Source organism: Harmonia axyridis, chromosome 4 (assembly GCF_914767665.1).
Source record: "Harmonia axyridis chromosome 4, icHarAxyr1.1, whole genome shotgun sequence".
Classification (NCBI taxonomy): Eukaryota; Metazoa; Arthropoda; class Insecta; order Coleoptera; family Coccinellidae; genus Harmonia; species Harmonia axyridis.
The window spans coordinates 9,903,594-9,920,493 of NC_059504.1; the positions used below are offsets into that span (position 1 = coordinate 9,903,594).

The following is a 16,900-nucleotide window of genomic DNA, read 5'->3' on the forward strand; positions in this document are numbered from 1 at the left end:
TCCCACGATTTTGTTGTACAAGATATGATAGAATGAACGCATAAGCCACAGAATTGAAGGAAATATATTTCCGAATTTTCGATAATTTGGTAACTAAGCCGTTAACCTTAAATTCCCTATATCTACTTCAATATTGGGTATCCCACCTTCACTGGAAGTCATGAATATAAATTACTGATTTCAAGGGACAGTACCTATATCATGGAAAGAGTGATAATATATTCGATTTTGAAGTTTTTCACGATAGGTATCGAGCAATAATTTCTCTGAAGGCATATTTTGTTCAATGAATCATTTCAAATTTAAATAGTTTACCTACTTCAAACTGTTATTTCTTGAATAAAATTACGATAGAAGCAAATTAATAGGTTCAATCAAAATCAGTTTTGAGGCTTCATTAAATGTTGCGTTATTAATTATTTGAAATATTCGAAACTTTTCATTTTGACCTATTTGCAGTTAACAATATATCACTACAGCAATGTAAAATGAGTGACCTTCATTAAAGTGATATAAGTTTTCCATTAAATACTAAGCTGTACTTCATATTTCTTGATTAAAGTCTTAATGTATAACTGAATATTTTATCTCTATTCTTCAGAAACAGAATGTTTCATTCTTGTTATATTGACGAATAAGTAATGAGTTGAATAATAAAATAAGTGTGAAATCTATATGTTCAAATATTTGATAATAATTTGAACTGCAAACTTGTTTGTGTTCTACATGTGTTTCATAATGTATAATTTGAAAAGGTTTTCACAATTAGGTACTTTATTCCTGAACGATTTCGAGAGTTTTTCTGCGCTTGTTTACTGATGCGCCAATTGCGCCCTTGTAGACAACAAATAAACAGTTATGTGCCCTTCAAGGGTGCTATAGGCGGATGAATGAACGAGCCATAAAAAGTTCCTTACATCAATTCAGAGCAATTTGGTCAAAATCGATCGGTCGCAGGTGAAAAAACAGCAATATTTATAGTGCGATAAACAGACCTAGCCTCTCCAATACATATTCGAAATTGATTCTTCATACTTCCCACCCAAAGTCTTTTATTCACATATCAACATGTTTCGTCTCGTGAGCTACATTTTCTCTTCATCGTTTATTCAGCATATTCCTACATCTGTGACCTACGGCATAGAGCGTCGTTATAATGCTTCAAGACTCACGAAATTTTCGGGTGCATAACTTTATTTAACGATGTATCTCTTGCGGGTTGTTTCCCTTTATGTTCTCAACATTTTCTCTTTGCTCCGATCAACATTCGTCAGACAGCAATATTCTTTTAGCTCGATGTTAACGTAGTTGACCATGAGAATTCCGGTCCTGCTATGTCTTCTTTCTTCTATGTTGTGTTTATTCGGGCGAATATTGAGAATATAATAACGTCAGTTGAATAAATGGTTCTTTTCAAGACCCTTATATAATAAGCGATTATAATCTCTCAGAAGGGGGTAAAAAATTCAAAGTACAGTGTCTGAAGTAGCGATGGCCAAAGTAACAAGGCATACACATAATACAAATGGTTCTTCTAAAACCTATGAAAGATCTAAACATCTGAGAGGTATCACATTAGTCAGGAGAGTTGGAATAGACAAAATCAACATAAACATAAAATAAATATTCACTACTTTCTACTCGGTGAAAGTTTTGTTCCAATATTCTCCTACAAGGATCTTCTCATCATTTTCTTATTTTTCAATGAATTTTGAGTATAACTCCCTGCAACAGTGTTGGATTTCAGTCACCATAGAATATTACAACGCTAATTTCAGCATCTGTATCAGCCAGCAAAGATGTTAATGAGCAGAATTTCCTTTTTTTTGATATATTTATGGCTATCATCAGTCGTCATGGTTATCAAAATTAGTTTTGTATCCCTCTAGAATTTTTGTGTTCACAAATTTGGAATGTCATATTGACAACTGATTCATTTCGTTTTAGATTGTTTTCAATTAATATGGTACGTGCATAGCTGTGTCCTGCGGAGAATAATATCAATGCTTTTTCTTCAGTCCTTTATAGAACCCTCGAGCTTTGATTTTAAGGGCAGATGCATCTGAAAATCATGCCTTTCATTTTATTTATCATGGGAGCAAATTGGCGAATGCGCTTGATAGAACAGAATGGCGAATGCGCTGGTATCAATAATATCAATAATGAGCGGACAATATCAATAATGAGCGGACTTAATTTTCTTCTGCAAAACAAATCAAAGACTTGCTGTGCTTTTCAGACTCTTCTCCATCGACAACAAAGGTGTTTTACAGGTGGTAAAAAATCAATCGACGTTTCTGAATTTGGTAGTTGTTTCAGAAAATATCAAACAAGATCACGAAATGGTTTTCACCGATCTTAAATTGAAGTTGCATGAGATAGTGGACACTGAATTCAGTATTTTGCGTGAATATTTGCCCATGAGGTGAATTTTTGAGAAAATAGTTGTTTTTACTTGTTAAGCCTGGGACTTTTGAGTGCAGCAATATGTATGAAACTTTAACCATCAAAATTGTCCAACATATTAGCAAAACAATTTGTTCGTATTTCTATAGGCCCGAATCATAAAAAAAACGAATATGGAGTATTATTTTACCCTCTTTATTACCGAGCCTCCACAAAATATAAATACAAAAAAAAAAATATATTTCTGGTTCTGGATTCCTTTTGGCTCAATCCGATCAAATAATTATTGTAAATAAAATGGATCATCTCTCCATTCAACCTGAATGAATTTTTGTGTCCAGTTTTCGTCGAGCAAAACAGCGTTTTCTGATGCCTGCAGAATGTTGTTGCCACGAAACTAACATTTCATGTTTCCACCTGAAGGATTATTGAAGTAAGTTGTTGTGGTCCCCAACGTACACATCGAGTAATGTTAGCTTTGAAGGCTACTCGTATAAAGTTGGGAAATGTAGGTTATTCATGTAAGTGGTCTCGAAATACCTAATAATAAACAATGTTACTTTCTATTACTGTGTACCTTGACCTCATGAAAACAACTTGAATGGAAATGAAAAGGATACAGTTTTTTACGAACTCTCTGCAACAAATCCAATTTCACTTCATTCTTTTCACGTCCAACTGAAAACATTTCTTTCGTGAAAGCTACACGTTACAAAATGGCGAATGCGAGGGGTTTATATTTTTGCCCGGAAAAGTTTCAAGGTATTCTTATTGTGAAATTTTACTATACTAGGCACCTTCACTAGAGGGTTCCCAACAAATTGCCCAAGTTTCGTTATGTTTAGTTGAATGATGGAGCAATACATTAAGGACAAACATACATACAATGGCCTAGTTTTAATTTTTTTGTTAAGGATCAATTCTAAAAATTCAAGTAAAATGAAACAAAAATGTGGAAAAATCATTGAAATATCTCTAGAAATGAAAAAGTTATGGGACTTTGAAGTTGCGCTTGGAAGAATAATTTCATAGTACGTGTAAGTGCCGTGACGTCACACACTGGACGACTGGTATTCGCAGAGTGCTTACGAATTCATTGGTGTACAATCACTTGTGCCATTCGTGTCGTGTTTTGTTCGTTACACGATGGCTGAAATAACTCACTATATACATACATTTAAATTACTTTTTTCTCTTTTTACTTTTTACTCCTCACATAAATATGTTTGGCCATTGATAGACTTCAACAACCAGTACTCAATTACAAACTGTTTATGAAACGTTTTTTAAATAAATCATCGTTATAAGTTGAACCATGATGAAGCAAACTGAAAAGTAGATACTTACTTGAAAAGTTTAACTCCTTTTATTTCAGCACTGACATAAGATGGATTTGAAGAAAAAAACTCCATCACTGCGAATATATCTATTTTAGGCAAATTGTCACTTTGTCCTTTCACGAAGCCTTCTTCCATTATGGTGACATAAAAACAAAACTCGAGTTAAAACTACACTGTACAACTACAAACGGCGCGAGAGCCTTGGCGCGGCTAAGTATTCAAACGTAATTTATGGTGTAGCGATCACAGGCAAGTGCCGTGACGTCACAGACCAAAGACGTTCCGCGCTAAAATACGTAAATTTAAATAATCTATTTCTCAGTCATTTATTGAAGGATTTTCAAAATTTTTTCACTGATTTATCAGTTTTGCTCTATATTTTAGTTCTATTGTGTCAAATATAGTATTATCAACATCACTAAACTAGTCCATTGTTTTCATTCATCGAAATCATTGTATACTAGATTATGAGGAAACTTTCGATTAAAAAATTTTTTTCTACATATTATTGCATCTTATTGGTTCGAATAATATTTTTTGTTTCAGATCTATTCAGATCGGCTGCAGAGGCTGGTCCGAACGACATCCTCAAGCTGTACGACGCGGATGGTCATCTCTTAAATATCAGCTCCAGCCTTCCTTCAAATAAATCCAGCAATCGATACGTTCTTAAGGTTGTTGCTGCCAACGGCCTAGCAATGCTTCAGGAATCTACAGGTAAAAACCAATAGAATTTTGCTCCTCTTTCGTTCACACATGTCTATCTCATCAACTGAATCAATATTTTACTGATTCAACTCTTCTAACCTCATCTTTTACTCTAAATAACAGAGAAGTATTGTTGAAATGAATTTTTCATTATTATAATCTGGTAAATAATTATTTGAATATGATTTTCATCATATAGAAGCGTTGTTCTGATGTTAAACAATTCATGATGAATTGCCAAACCTTACTCTGAACCGAAATGTAACCACAGTTTGATATTCTCAACTGTCAAACATAGACAACAACCATCGAAAATTTTCAAACAGCTGAAAAAACACCCTTTTTTCCTATTAGAAAACCTATAATAAAAAATTCAAATCGTTATCTTCCAGTTTGACTGAAAGATAACTTATTAATATCTCATTCTACCACTGATTATTACATTATTGTAAGGTGAAATTTGATTTCAGGGTTGTTACTGAGTATATTTATTGTTTACGATATGAACTATCATTTGATAGGCAACGTTTCGGGCAGTGCTCTTCTTCAAGCCTGTAAAATATATAAAAAACATACTAAATAACAAAGTGAAATCAAATTTCACCTTACAATAAAAAGTGAACAGGGTAAATAATTAAATCAATAGATTATTACACTATTGTATTGTTAACTTTTCAGGGTCCACATTCAAATCCTTGGAAGCAAGAATTTCAGCAATAGAACGTCAGCTAAAATCTGACTTTCCTCTGCCTCCAGCTGTAGAAGATCTCAAACGCCAAGTCGATGCTTTTAGAGAAAAACTAGAAACCTCGGAAAACTTGAGCTGGCTGGGTGAGTTCCATAATGAAGCTATCATCTACTTTTCAGCTCAATGGATATATTAGTTTTATCAATCTACGAGATCTGTAGATGTATGAACTGTATGGATCTGTGAGCTATATTGTTATCAGTTAGTTAGAAATTTAACCTATTTACTCTCAAGGTTTTTGCTATAGAAACAATCAATAACTATAAACTTTACATATGAACACACAAATGAAGAAACAATCACAATATTGTAAGAAAGTTTTGTAGCCATAATATTTCTCGAAGAAGTGATCACTATTGGCTACAAAGATCTTGTGGTTAAACACCTTAAGACTTTTTTTGGGACCACTTGAAATATGAGGTCTATGTTAAATATTCCACAATCGATTCAAGAAATTGATTAAGATAATTGCGCGAGAGTACCAACAATTTACCCGTTTTTTTATATCAAAATGAAAAAATTCAATGAAAAATTGTTTTTCGGCAACCGTCCAGGAATTTTGTCTATTCGTTAAAAAAAACCCTATTTTCCGGACTTGTTACGTAAATTACTATTCTCTATTTCAGTATCGTAATGAGTTCATTACAGTTCTAAAAACAGTGCTGTTATGAACTCATTACAGTATGTTTTCAGTAATATTTTTCGTTCTGTGGTTGTCTACACAGACTTCCAATCCCATCAAAATTCAACACACGTTAAATTGTCAATATAATATAATTTGGATACAGTGAAATGATTTACAACTTTATTCAAAGTTTCTCTTGATTCTGGTGGTGTTAAATCGATTTTGTCAGACATAATTCACGAATTCAATGCGTAATTATACATAATTTCAAAATTCGAAACGTACGATTCAAATTGAAATTCCGTAAACTGTCAATTTTCGTAACAGTCACACCAACTGCCAAGATACAATACAAATGTCACTAGGATGTATAATCTGGATTTTTCATTGAATTTCAACAATATTTCACAAAACTTGACTGAAATAGAGAAAATATCGTCTAATACTCGTTGCAGAAGGCAATTCCAACACTCATGCGTTCGAAGACTCGCTCCTTCGTCGCTCGTTTTCGAATTTCGCATTCATGTTGGAATAGGATCCCATTCTACAACTTGGTTTAGAATATACTACAAGTATTCTGTTATGTTGAAACCCATTTAGAATTTCACAGGTTTTTTATATTCATTTCGTAGATTTCCTACAGGTATTTCATTTCAGGAAATATTGACATTTTTTATATATTTTCATGTCAAATGCAATGGACTTCGCATTCATATCACTTCTAGTTAAATTTTTGTTGAAGCTACACCTGAATACAATTTCATGATTGACATAATTCGCACTGAACACCGTTTTTTCGATATTTTTTTTACGCAACATCGAAATTAATTATCTTCATTTCTCCCATATTCCACGGCTCTCACCCCAAACTGTTCAATCCCATCAAAACATTGATCGACACATCAATTACCCAGACTAAGTTAAATATGTCCTGACATGAAACAGCATCCTAAACCAGATAGCGAATTATAAATAATAAAGGGTGTTTTTTTTAGAGCTATAGAACTTTAAATTGCAATAAAACAACGATGGATTATATGATGAATTTTATTTATCCCCAAGATAATCTTGTAGCATTACATTTCAAATATGATTTCTGGCATATGACCGCCACAGCTGGTTCGGATGTATCCCAATCTGGATGTCCAATTTTCGATGACTTGTTTCAACATTTGTGGCCGTATATCGGCAATAACACGGTGAATGTTGTCTTCCAAATGGTCAAGGGTTTGTGGCTTATCCGTATAGACCAATGACTTTTCATAGCCCCACAGAGAGTAGTCTAGCGGTGTTAAATCACAAGATCTTGGAGGCCAATTCACAGGTCCAAAACGTGAAATTAGGCGGTCACTAAACGTGACTTTCAATAAATCGATTGTGGCACGAGCTGTTTGACATGTTGCGCCGCCTTGTTGGAACCACAGCTCCTGGACATCATGGTTGTTCAATTCAGGAATGAAAAAGTTAGTAATCATGGCTCTATACCGATCACCATAGACTGTAACGTTCTGGCCATCATCTTTTTTGAAGAAGTACGGACCAATGATTCCACCAGACCATAAAGCGCACATAACAGTCAGTTTTTCTGGATGTAACGGTGTTTCGACTTACACTTGAGGATTAGCTTCACTCCAAATGAGGCAGTTTTGTTTGTTGACGTAGCCATTCAACCAGAAGTGCGCTTCATCGCTAAACAAAATAAAATGGACGTAGTGCGCGATATTATTTATTCCGCACAGAACCATTATTTTCGAAATGAAATTGCACTATTTGCCAGCATTGTTCAGGCGTGAGTCTATTTATGATGAATTGCCAAACCAAACTGAGAATAAATCACTTGACAGCTGTTGAATCGGTCGTTATCTTGAACAGTAATGTTAAAATTATATACCTCGAAAAAAAAAACACCCTTTAGTTACATTTTTGTTGAAGCTACACCTGAATACAATTTCATGATTGACATAATTCGCCCTGAACATCGTTTTTTCGATATTTTTTTACGCAATATCGAAATTAATTATCTTCATTTCTCCCAAATCAACAGCTCCCACCCCAAACTGTTCAATCCCATCAAAACATTGATCGACACATCAATTACCCAGACTGAGTTAAATATGTCCTGACATGAAACAGCATCCTAAACCAGATAGCGAATTATAAATAATATAACGATAACGGATGATTAATCAATTTTCTGTTTTGTAATAACCAAAATTACAATTGCCAGCCCTTGTGATGATACTCGAACAGAGACGAGAAACGCTGATGATTACACAGCTCATGGGACGCTTTGAGTGTTCCAGTAATTACAAAAGGTTTCGCTTTGATCTGTGAACACACGTATTATAATCAGGAGTTTCCTGGATGGTACACTCCATTAATTCCACGAAAATCTTTGTGTCCTATTGAAAGCGAGCTCCTACAAGAAAACGTCAAGGGAAGTTCTCTCTTTTAAGACCTACTCAGAAAGTTGTAATTATGTTTGAGTTGTTGAATCAAAATTGTATACCTACATTTTACATTCCGATATTCCATTAAGGGTATTTTCATTGGCGCCGGTTCTCATTCGCACAACTACCTTGACTACAAAGGAAATCGAAAGCACAATTACAATCTAACGGACTCGCGCTTCTGGAGAGATCTATGAATAAATTTATAGGCCTTGCATTGATAAATGCCGTGCGGAATTCAATTTTCGACAAATGAATAAAAGGGGATTCATTCTTTGCTGAGTGAAACTGCAAGAATACACTGAACATCGAAATTTATGGAATCACTCAAAGTTGTGTTAAAAGTGTTTCGAACAGAAAATGAAGTATAGTTCTATTCAAGATCATTGAGAATGATATGTCCAGAAACAATGTAGGTTATTCTGGGAATGAGACAGTTTAGATTTTATACAGCCTGATCACATAGTTTGCAAGGTTCATGATGTTACACATTGGAGCCATCCCAGATGCTGGATTTCATCTCTCGTTATGCTACTGGAAGGTCAGAATAGCTCAATTGTAAAGTAACCCCTTAACAGTAATCAGTAAACAACAAAGATCGATGAAGAAGAGAAGATGTGAAAAAGGGTCAAAAACCTAAAAACATGATCAACACAGTCGTCTGTCATAGAGGACAATGGAAATGTTCATTTGGTTTTTGTTTTTTCATGTAAACAATTTTAGTTACTCAAATATTGTTCGAGTTCGAGGAAATTCAAAGTTGATGTTTAGTTGTTAAAATGCTTTCACGGAATTTATCGCCAGCTAAGTGAATTTGAAAGAGGTCGAATTGTTGGTCTACGGGAAACGGAGTTGTCATTTCGAGAAATCGCTATTCGTACGAACAGATACTGTTATGGGATGTTGTCAAGCGTGGTTTGATAATGCCCAAAATCGAAGAAGAGTAGGCACCGGACTTCGAAGGGACAAGAATGAAGTAGAGATCGACGTTTAAGGCTTATGGCCATTAGAGACCGATTTGCGACAACTCGATCTTTGGCTGATGAGTAATTAGGACAACAAGGCCATCTTGTAACTTTCCAAACGGTTTACCGCCGGATAAGGTCTTTTGGACTTCAGCATTATCGACCCCATTTTGTGTTACCTCTGACGGTTGAGCATCGCCGGCAACGATTACAGTGGTGCCGAGAACATCAACATTGGAATGTGGAATGGCAGCAGGTCGTTTTCTGATGAATCTCGATTCTCTTTAGGTGCACATGATGGTCGAAGAAGGGTTAGACGACATCGGGGAGAAAGACGTGAACTTCAGTTTGATCTTGAGCATCATGTACATCGAAGAGTAGGCGTTATGGTTTGAGGTGCTATTGCACATGCAAGTAGGTCACCTTTAGTCTTTATTCGAGGTAACATGAGAGCGCTGCGTTACCTTCAAGAAATAGTGGAGCCATATGTTTTCCCTTACTTTAACCGGCTCGAGAATCCAATATTTCAGCAAGATAATGCCCGACCTTATGTTGCCATTGTTAGTTTAAACTTTTTCGAAGCGACCCATGTGAATATTTTACCATGGCCGCCTAGATACCCCATAGAGCATGTTCGGAACATCATGGGTGGAAGGCTTGGAAGTTTACCTCAGCCCCCACGGTTTTTGGAGTCTCTGAGACATGCAGTACAGGTAGTTTGTGATAATATCCCTCAAGAAAAAATACACCATATAAATTGCATCAATGTGTTGGGGAGTGTTTAGATAGTCGCGGTGGACAAACACATTATTAACAAGGTTATTGAAAAATATTGTAAACAAAATTATCGAACAAATTCACACATATTTTACCTAAATCGGATCATTCTCACTATGATAATTAAAGCCTTGTTTTTCATGCCAGAATAATGGATTTCTTTGTACTATACCTTATATCTTATATCTAGTAGGTAAATCATGATGCGAAAATGTCAGTTTGAATTTCCTTTTTTTTCAATATCGTTTTCTCTGAAAAACAATGATGAATGTGAGCTACCCTCCAATATTCATCTCAATCGTTCTTCATATCGATTATCGAACCATCAGAAACTTTCTCCTGAAACCGAACTTTACAGACATAGATCATTATTTCCACGTTCAAATATTTCCCTCAACGATCCCATAGGCTTTAAGATTTCCCCGAAGCAACAAACCAGCCCGGTAGGGGAGAGCTAATTACAATTCATTTGGTGGCATTAGACGTTAACGTTTACCAATCTATTCTCCATAATTTCATACAAATTGGAGGATCCGAGATACCTCCGTCGTCGAACGCCAAGTTTTCCTCGTATTATAAATCGGCTTCAAACTGGGCACAAAAGCAGCTCAACTCAATTCGCTGAAGCTTTATCCTCGATAAATTCCTTTCATCATCAATTTCCAGGTAGAGGGTGAATCGCATCGGTAATTATATGAAGCCAAATTGAATAAACTGAATTTCGACCGAAACATCGAATAGATTTCGGCTTAGATCGCAGAATTATGAAGATGCTGTATCAGGATATCCCTCTACGCGAATTGCGTGAGTTGTTGATTCCTATTTTGCAGCGGTTGTTCTTGTTTCCCGAACGATTCGCTCATTTCATCACGATATTTGTGATTTTCGAATATTGACCTGGGAATGGTTTTACGCATCTTCAAGGGTGCCGGTGTCAGAAAAAGATATAGCTTACGACAACGTCAAGCGAAAACGGTCGTGGTCGAAACGCGGTGAACCGGCGGTAATGGTGTCCAAGCTAGGATTGACGGCCAGAAAGGTTTTGCTGTATGTTTGGAGGGATTGGTAGATGATTAGGAAGCAATCATCCAGCAGCGACCAGATTTGGCCAACAGGAGAGGAATTGTGTTTCATCAGGACAAGGCCAGGCCACAAAAAATATATTCGAGAAAGAATACTAACCGTTTTGCGACTGGAGAAATATGGAATACATTGAAGGTGCTGGAGAAGCTATTTTATTAGCGTATTCTGCTGAAATCTTAAAAGAGTACCTTCATATTTATGATCAAAATATTTTATCTTACGAGCTTGTTTCTTTGTTTGCAATTAGAAGCAAGAGTGTAAATCAACATATATGATTTAAAATAGAAAGGTTGATCGGGTATGTAGTCAAATAAACAAAAACTAGTTATTATATATGATGTTTATCAAAATGAAAAATGTTCGGTATAAAACTGGATGTCAATCAATTTATTCGTATAGCCCCAGATGTGGAATTTTAGATGATGAAAATTGCTTTAATGATCAGAATTGGCGGAGTAGAATGACTTGGTCAAAATGTCTATAGACAATGTCGAGATTTTGGTAAACAAGATAATTCTGACAATTCCAGACACAAAAACTCCTTTGAGATTTCTTTGAGACACTCTTGGGTTCAAGTGTAGACAGCTAGTGTCTTAGTTTGCAGGATAGAGGGCTCAATTCTCAGGGATCTAGAGATCTTCATTTCAGGCACATATACCCTAATATTATCTAATATTGACATTGACACTATGACATTAATGAACAGTTTTATGGTCTTCAAAGGTATTATTGACTCATGAATGATTGAGCGCCCAAAAATGAGGATTATAAAAAATGAGAAAGGCATTGATAGTAAGTCAGGAACTGTTAGACGCTCGATTATCCAAATGCTTATAGCAACGCTGGAGGCCACTTAAAGCTCCATATTTCTCATCAGTGTTTCTTTGATTCTTTTGTCTTTTAGTCGCAATGAAACATTTGAATTTAATCGAAAATAGATAAATCTCCCCCGAACTTTGCACACTAGGATTGAAATAATAACAATTGAATTGTACCAATCAAATCCCTCTAGAAACAAATTTGTTATCCAACCTTTTTCATGAGCTGGGAAATCTTAATTGAAAATTTGTAGTGATGTAGGAAATTTCCGACATTTACAACGGAAACCAGCAGAAAATATTATCCTAGTTTACCCCCATTCCTATTTTTCCTCGTGAAAAATGAAAAGGAAATGCGGTAACGAACCTTGGTTTAATATCAATAATATGACTCGTTTTCCGCTTTTCGCATCTCCGAATCTTTTTCTTCCAACATAAAGAATGAGCATTATAATGCATAATTCAGTGTATTTCCTCTAGAAATAGGTGAGGAAGGTAAGGCGCTACATCTTTTATGGCGCTCAGGTTGTTCATTTTCGTTTTATTGTGTTGCTCTAGTCAAAACGTCATTCGTCACTGTTATTTCAAGAAGAAGGGAACTAAAAGATGTAATCTTTGTTATTTCAGAACTGAATTTTATAAACGGAACTCTGAAGAATATTCGAGAATTAGACTGAGTATCCCATGGAATGAACCCACTGAATTTGGTCCATTTGCACTACGTGAAGATACTCATCACACAACTCAAATTTCATTACGTAACACATTTTTTTGGAAAAAATTCACACCCTAAAAATGCTTATACTTAACCAATAACCGGCACCGATTTTTCTATAAAGGATGGAAGTCTTTTTGAATCACCCATTATTCATTAAGGCCAAACACATCAAGTGTAACCCGAAAATTACAGTTAGAAATCATTGTTTACAAACAAACTTGATAGACGTTAAGTAGTTGCCAACATCTGATTTGAAGGCAATTGATTTGAACCTTTTTACAACGTTGTGTTCATTTTTTGTTCAATAGAGGCAGTCAACAATTCGTGATAACATCTTCATCTTGACAAAACATGACGTTTTGAAACTTATTTGGAATGAAGTTGTCAAACTCAATCGTGTTGTCACAGTGATTGATAATTGCACTGATTGCAATCATCAGTGTAATGTTGACATGATTGGGTGAAATTCATATGACACAAAATGACAAAATTTGATTGGTTGGTAGAACTGTCAAAAAATTTTCAACTCACTAGTATTAGGCAAATTCCTTAACGAAAAGTCTCCAATCTAGATCATCTGCACAATTGCAATTTTTTTGGTCAAATTTTCTCCTAAATACAATGGCAACCTTATAATGACTCCCATTCACTCAGCACTTGCATATCTGAGATATCTCCACCAACGTTAACAGAAAATGTTGCTGAGGATCTTCTGGCACATGCCAGTGTAGAAGTTTGAATTTTCAATATTGAAATATCATATCATATCGTATTTTGTGCATACGAGAACGAACGCTCAATAATCCCAGTGTCTAAAAATAAAAATGAAAAACTTGTTAGGCATCATTCCAAATTTCCTGCAGTGTATGAACATGTTATCTGTAATATCCGAGTAATATGATACAGATCAAAGAAAAAAAGCACATCGTTTACCCAGCTTTCCACACAAAATCAATTTGCTTCGTTCTTCCCACTTCACCACAAAGAAAATTCGAAGGAAAATTCAAAAGGAGTATGAATCATATCATAAATTTGTTCCCACAATGTCATATCAAGGGGTTGATGCGCATACACAAACTAGCTTTGTGCAGAGCAATTCTGACGACCTTAATTTTCAATTTATATGATAAATAACATGCAAGAGATAATCTATGGAATTCTGTGCTGTTCTTAAATTCCAGAGAAAGTCTTCTTATACTGAAACCGACTAAAAAAATAATGGTGGCTCTAGCAGATATGATATTTCATATCAATATTTCAATTATACAAGGGTTGTTCATGTTTTCAGAAATTCTTTTGGAATTTTTGCAGTTTTCCTCAGTTCAAGATTTTCCTCGATAACTCTTTAAGTATAGGATTTGCTTGAGACCCCTCTCTTTTTATACCTACGTAAAATTGACTGAATGATTAAAAAATATAAAATAATATAAAATATAAAATAAGTTTTTTCCAAAAAACTTATCATAAGATAGGAATCTCTTTAACTTATGAACCGTTGAGCTTATACTCAAGTATTGCCGTATATTGCTGAAATTATCATCAACCAAACTATCTGATAATGCAATAATATACTGGGTGTGCCGTTTGAAATAAGAAAGTAGTACTCTGTTTCCGGTATAAAAGGAAATTGTATAAATTTCCATCACAAAATTATTATTAGTTTTCCATAAACAATAGGCCATCGCGGTGAATCACCCTGTACCATACCTGTTATCATTTAGCCTTCTGCTTGCACTGAGGGACATAAATTTCGCCTTACATATAACGAAGAAATAAAATTCAATTCGGCAACGTAGCTGCTAATTTGACGTAGTAAATTGGAGGTCATTCAAGGATTTTAAGTTCATGCACCTGTTCTACCCTAGTTTGTCTATCTTCAGACAGAACATTTTCGAATTCATCTCAAACATTTTCGTGCTCTTATAATTCTATGCAACTATCAGTTCATCATCGTTGATAACGTTCCTTGATAGTATATTACAAGTCGAGAATAAAGAATAATCAAATTATAACACCGTAGAATGACATAGTATCATTTTTGATGTAACAGCAAAAGCTACTCACGTCACAAATTTTCTGAAAGAATCGACATCTGAGTCCCATACATACGCAAAAATATTATTTTCAACTCAATGGTTTGAAAAGTGTGCGCCTATGGTTTATGATTGTTTTGCAATTATCTCTGGCCAAGCGTTTTCATAGACTAGTTCAAGTGACTTTGGATATACTATAACTCTAAACTTCTGAAAAGTTTCAGAGAAAAAGAGAACATTCATCATCATAGCAGGATCAAATGAAAATACACGAAACGGATTAAAAATTGTCTCCAAAAACAATTCGAGGGATTTAGAACACCACTGTACTCTGACCACGTGATTCTTCTTAGTTTCATAATTCAATACAGCGATTATCCTAAGCATTTCCATCATAACGAACGTTGCGAAGCTATGAGATTTCGGATTTCCACATTTTCATGGAAAAGGCTTTGAATGCAAATCCTTACAACATCCACTTCAATCTCCCTGAATATATTACATAGTAAATGCTACATCAGGGAGCGTGCTACTAATGCAGAATAGCGGGTTACTTAAATCTCGGAAACCTGATAAGCTTTTAAGATTCTTCGCCACGAAAATATCTCTCATCGATTAAGAATGAGACGGGAATTCTGTTCAGGACCTCGGTACTGAATAAAGGATTTCATTAGGTTGTGGAAAGATATTGGCTGCCAGCGCATTTTCCATTTCTCAATTCGTTATCGTGGGGCAGATTTCAATCAGAAATTGAATAGAATACGAGTAGTCCATGATTTTAGGGCAGCCAGACGCTACTACATATTTCCTCCTACAAATTGTGTCGATTTGAGTTGTAGAGTAATTAAATTCATAGAAAAGTCCTTTTTATTCACTTCGAAATGTTACAATACCAACCACTTATTATCCTAGCATGACTAAAGGATGATGATTCTTAATTCCATAATAAAATAATAACATTTAAACGAGTTTTAATGATTAATAGTAGAGTTCACTAGCTGAATGTTTTCTCAAATACTCTACTATGCTCATTTTGATAGAGTAACTTTTTTCACGTTTGCTAGAAATTTAAAAAGATTTTTCGAATGGTCGAAGCTCATAGGCAGCTAGAAAGACAAACTCTCCTCGGTATAGTCAACAACAAACCAGTAGAGTAGTGAGAAGAGTAATATTGTGGAAGTGGGGGTGAGATAATCGAGAGTGCTATTCCACAGTGCTATCCATTTTGACCTGTTTACATTTTTCTAGTAGGGGAATGATAAGCACTTTTCCACTGAACTCTAATACTAATTATTTCAATGTAAGCCAAGCTTACGAACATGATCGTTCGAAATTTTGGTATTTCTGTTAATTTTGGAACTGCAAATTCTATTTATCTAACTGAAATTTTGCATTTGAATTCACGGCATGGCTTGATTTTCAAGCTACTTGGCTTGAGCTTCACTCAATTTCGAGTTAAGCTCAAGTCAAGTAGTAGTTTTTCAATCTCAAGTCAAGTCACGTATTTATTCATCAAGTAAATCATATCAAGCTACTTGATTTTTGGCAGTTTTATTGTCACATCAATGAAAAAAGGATAAAATGAGAAGGAACCTTGCAAAAAATAATTCTATTTATTGAACGCATTGTATAAAATAACCGATAATATCAACTTTGCGAAATAGAAACATAAATAGTATCACCATAAATCATAACAATAAGAAAATAATAAAAAATAAGGTTCTTAATATTGAGAAACCTCCGGCTTTGTTTGATTTCATAATTTTCCATCCAGGATCTAAGACACATAAGGCGTTTTATAGATTTGTCGCCTAACCTATTTCGGGTTTTTGTAACTGTAAGAGCAGCTCTGAAAAATTGTCTTTTAACAGGAGCTGAAGATGCTGGCATTGATAAAAAATTCTTAACCATTTCGGGCAAGTTTGAAAAGATATTTCTAAAACTACCAAAATCAACCAATAGATTTCATAGAAATGTGTCAAAACTACTAATAAAGTCACACTGGCGAATGCTTCAGTCTCTCGGCGCTCGAGGAATCTCCTTATTTAATCTGAGGGCTCACGAAATTACAGAAATATATGCCGTGCGACGCCGACGCTTGCATATCAAGCTCAAGTAATATCAAGTTGCGTTTCACGAGCTTGATTTTCAAGTCAAGTAGTTGGTTGAAATGTCAAGCTACTTGGCTTGATGAATACCTATGTAGAATGCCTATTTTTAGTCTTGTAT

General features: G+C 35.0%; 1 protein-coding gene across 1 annotated transcript in view; it reads left to right on the forward strand.

Moving 5' to 3' along the window:
* Positions 1–16,900, forward strand: part of LOC123678934 (high affinity cGMP-specific 3',5'-cyclic phosphodiesterase 9A) — a 146,021-nt gene that overhangs the window by 113,047 nt on the left and 16,074 nt on the right. Inside the window, exons 3-4 of the mRNA XM_045616209.1 lie at positions 4,293–4,463; positions 5,133–5,285. Of these exons, the coding sequence (XP_045472165.1) occupies positions 4,293–4,463; positions 5,133–5,285 (324 nt within the window). The remainder of the gene's footprint in view (positions 1–4,292; positions 4,464–5,132; positions 5,286–16,900) is intronic.